The following is a 3727-nucleotide window of genomic DNA, read 5'->3' as shown; positions in this document are numbered from 1 at the left end:
AGTATGAAGTCAAGCAAACTGATATTTTTTTTTTTTTTTTTTTTTTTTTTTTTTTTTTTTTTTTTTTTTTTTTTTTTTTTTTTTTTTTTTTTTTTTTTTTTTTTTTAGTCTTGCCACAGGCAGCTGGTGGATAAAAACTTGGACTATTTCAAGCGAAAAGAAGCTTCTATGAAGGCCACTCGTATCACTTCCACTGGTCACTTCGCTCGTCAAAATGAAACAACGTTGGGGGAATTGCGCAAAAAATTGCGCAGACCAAGAGGCCTCATACAATTGGCGAAGACATGATAAAGCCTTGCATTCTGGAAGCAGCGAAGGTAATTTTTGTAAAAGAGCAGACAAACAAGATGAGTGCTACTTTCGAATGATACAGTCAGGAGTAGGATCTCGGACATGAGTGAGGATATTCTGCTACAAGTAGTGGGTGCTGTGAGTAGTCCAGTGTATTCATTGCAACTGGACGAGTCAAGGGATGTAGTTTCATGTTCCCAACTTATTATGCTCGTTACCTTGACAGGGTAGTTATGAAAGAGGAATACCTGTCCGCTGAACCATTGGCCACAACCACTCGTGGAGAAGATATTTTCAAAATCCTTGAAGCCTTTCTCCTTAAACACGAGCTAGGCTGGAAAGCACTTGTTGGTGTGTGTACAGATGAGTCTCCTACGACCGGCTGCAAATCCGGCTTCAAAGCCTTTGTGAAAAACGTTGCTCTGCATATTTCCTTCATTCACTGTGTGATTCATCGGTATGGTTTAGCAATGAAAACTCTTCCACCTGGACATCTAGAAGTACTCACAGACGTTGTGAAGAATGTGAAACATGTCCGAGGAAGTGCAACGACTTCAAGGATTTTCAAGAACATAAGAATGAAGGAGACTCCAAGAGATCATGAGGCCTACACTAGGCAGTTCCATGTCCATTACCACCTGTCATCCCCATCCATAAAGTTGTCTAACCGTTTCTTAAAATAACTGATAGTTTCAGCGCTCACTACATGGTTACTAAGTCTGTTCTATTCGTTGACCACCCTTTTAGTAAATAAATTCTTGTCTATTTCCCTCTTAAATCTGAACTTATCCAGTTTAAATCCATTACTGCGAGTCCTGCCATGCTGTCTTAATATGGTGACCTTGTTTGCGTCATCCTTGTAAAAGCCTCTATTAGATCACCCGGCACTCTGCTTCTTTCCAGAGAGTGTAAGTTAAGGTGCCTAAGCCTCTCTTCGTAAGGCAAATTTCTGAGCCCATGTATCATTTTGATTATTCTCCTCTGTACCGGTTCTAGTTTATTGATGTCCATTCTATAAGACGGAGATCAAAAGTGTACCGCATAGTCAAGGATGGGTCTAACTAACAGTAGACAGAGTTTGATAATTACCTCTGCACGACTTTTCGTAATCATCCTAGCAATGAAATTTAATCCTCTGTTTGCTTTATTCCTAGCACTAATGCACTGGTTCCTGGCTTTAAGGTAAGGGCTCACTACAACCACCAAGTCTCTCTCGCACTCAGTTTTCTCTAAAAACGTGTTATCTAAGCTGTATCTATTTTCGGGGTTGTATATCCCTACGTTTAACACGCTGCACTTTGAGATATTGAAGTTCATTTGCCATTTCACCGACCATGTGAACAATTTGTTAAGATCGTCCTGCAGAATCTCGGCATCGTCTCCTGACCTAATTTGGTGTCCTATTTTAGTGTCGTCCGAAAACTTACTAATATCACTATTAATCCCATTGTTCAAATCGTTTATGTATATAATGAACAACAAGGGACCCCAAACCAAGCCCTGGGGAAACCCACTAGAAACACTCCCCCACCTCGATTTCTCTGAGTCTATTAACTATTATTGATACCTATAATTGATGTCAAACTGATTGGCCTATAGTTGCATATTGACGATTTATCTCCCTTTTTGAAAACAGGAACAGCGTTTGCCTGCCCCCAAGTAATGGGCACAAAACCGGTGTGTACCGACTTATCAAATATTTCTGTTAACTGGTCGCAGATTTCAAATTTACACTCTAAGCACTCTAGGAAAAAATTCATCTGGACCCGGGGATAGTTTGCTTTCTTCATCCCACTGACAATCAGATCATAGTCAAGTACCTTATCTAACCTCTCCTTTGTAAACACCAAGAGAAAATATTTGTTAAGCGTTTCACCCATTTTTCCTCCGATTCTATCATGACATTTTTCGTAATTTTGAATTGGGCCTATCCTTTCCTTATTTTTGTTCTGTAGAGGAGAAAGAAGCCCTTTGGGTTAGATCTCACTTGTCTGGCAACCTTAATTTCATAGGTATGTTTTGGTGTGTGCTTGTTCTTTTTAACCAGTTTTGCCATATTGTTATATTTGGATCTAAGGTGTGTTTCCCCGCTTTATATTCTTACGTAAAATCCTCTTTTCATTCCGATCTTATGTTTCAGCCTACTCGTTATCCGTTTGGGAGCATTACTTTTCTTCCGTATTGACTTTAGGGGAATAAATTTATTTTGTGCATTTAGAATTAAATCTGTTAGGTTACTATACATTTCATCCAAATCTATGACCTGGCTGTTGACCCCGCGACTGAAAGTGACCTGATCCAATGTACCCTTACTCTTCGTAACCCAACCTCTGACCGTGCTAATGACGTCCGAACTGACCGTATATCTGACCCCATCACAGCCCCCTAGGTTGGTCCCGTAAGCGATTAAATGTCTCAAATAGTCTCTCATCTTCTAGAAATTGGCTCTCCTGAAGTCCGGTATTTGAACGTTATTCGTATTTTTTCATTCTTTCCAAATAATACTAAATCTTATTTCTTGATGATTGCTTGAGCCTAGACTATCTCCCACTTTTAGGTTACTCGTTAGGTGCTCATTATTAGTTAAGAGTAAGTCCATAGTATTCTCTCCCCTCGTAGGATCAGATAATAACTTGTTTTAGGGAATTATCCTGCACCATATCTAAGAAAAAATTCGCTTCCTGATCTAATAAAATTTCCCAGTCAATGTTTCTATAATTAAAATCTCTCATGATCACAACGTTTATGTACTGGTGTAAAAGGCCGGTAGTTGTACGAATGGAAATGAGCTAGGGCATTAGAATGATGACTCAATAATTCAGACTCGACGCCTACTGTTGTTATTAAACAAGATTGGAAAGCGTCGTTCAAGGCGACGTTATGTCTATGTAAACACACCGACGGTGGTGACTGTTTTATAATCGATGATGTAATCAAAACTCTGTAAGCGCAGGTTAGCTTCGTTTGACTAATGCTGAGGTAAACGATATTGCTAGTGGCATTGCAATGGCTTTCCGGATTGGTGCAAGGTGGAGAAGGAGAAAAAAACTATTGGTGCATGAATTCAAAGTCACGCCCATAAGGAGTGACATTTATTTCAGAAGTCATAGGAGATTGGATTAGAAAAATTAGTGACGTCAGACGAAGGTAGCTTAGCGTAGGATACGGGGATCTAGAGAGGATGTAGGGAGACGAGAGAAAGAGATCCTGAGTGTAACAAGACGGTGAAATTACAGTGAAAGAAGAAAGAAAATTCACCACCCTTTTATTAACCCAAAGGACGAGAACTAGGCACGGGCCTATTGAAATTAGAAAATAGTGAGACTACAGGAAATACAAGGCATTGGGCCTACTGCTTAAGAGGAACTTGAATATTTAGTGAAACTCACGTAACGAAGGCAAGGGGCCTCGAGACGAGTGGTATTACAAGTCAAAT

The 3727-nt window shown here is 39.7% G+C and overlaps 1 protein-coding gene across 1 annotated transcript in view; it reads left to right on the top strand.

Moving 5' to 3' along the window:
• Positions 1–214: 214 nt before the first annotated feature.
• Positions 215–3727, top strand: part of LOC143025790 (uncharacterized) — a 5434-nt gene continuing 1921 nt past the window's right edge. The window contains exons 1-3 of the mRNA XM_076185799.1: positions 215–372; positions 518–748; positions 1446–1473. Coding sequence (XP_076041914.1) covers positions 215–372; positions 518–748; positions 1446–1473 — 417 coding nt within the window. The remainder of the gene's footprint in view (positions 373–517; positions 749–1445; positions 1474–3727) is intronic.

The sequence above is a fragment of the Oratosquilla oratoria genome, chromosome 5 (assembly GCF_046742065.1).
Source record: "Oratosquilla oratoria isolate Oo_2021 chromosome 5, ASM4674206v1, whole genome shotgun sequence".
In the NCBI taxonomy this organism is placed as follows: domain Eukaryota; kingdom Metazoa; phylum Arthropoda; class Malacostraca; order Stomatopoda; family Squillidae; genus Oratosquilla; species Oratosquilla oratoria.
This window is presented reverse-complemented; position numbering and strand designations above follow the sequence as displayed.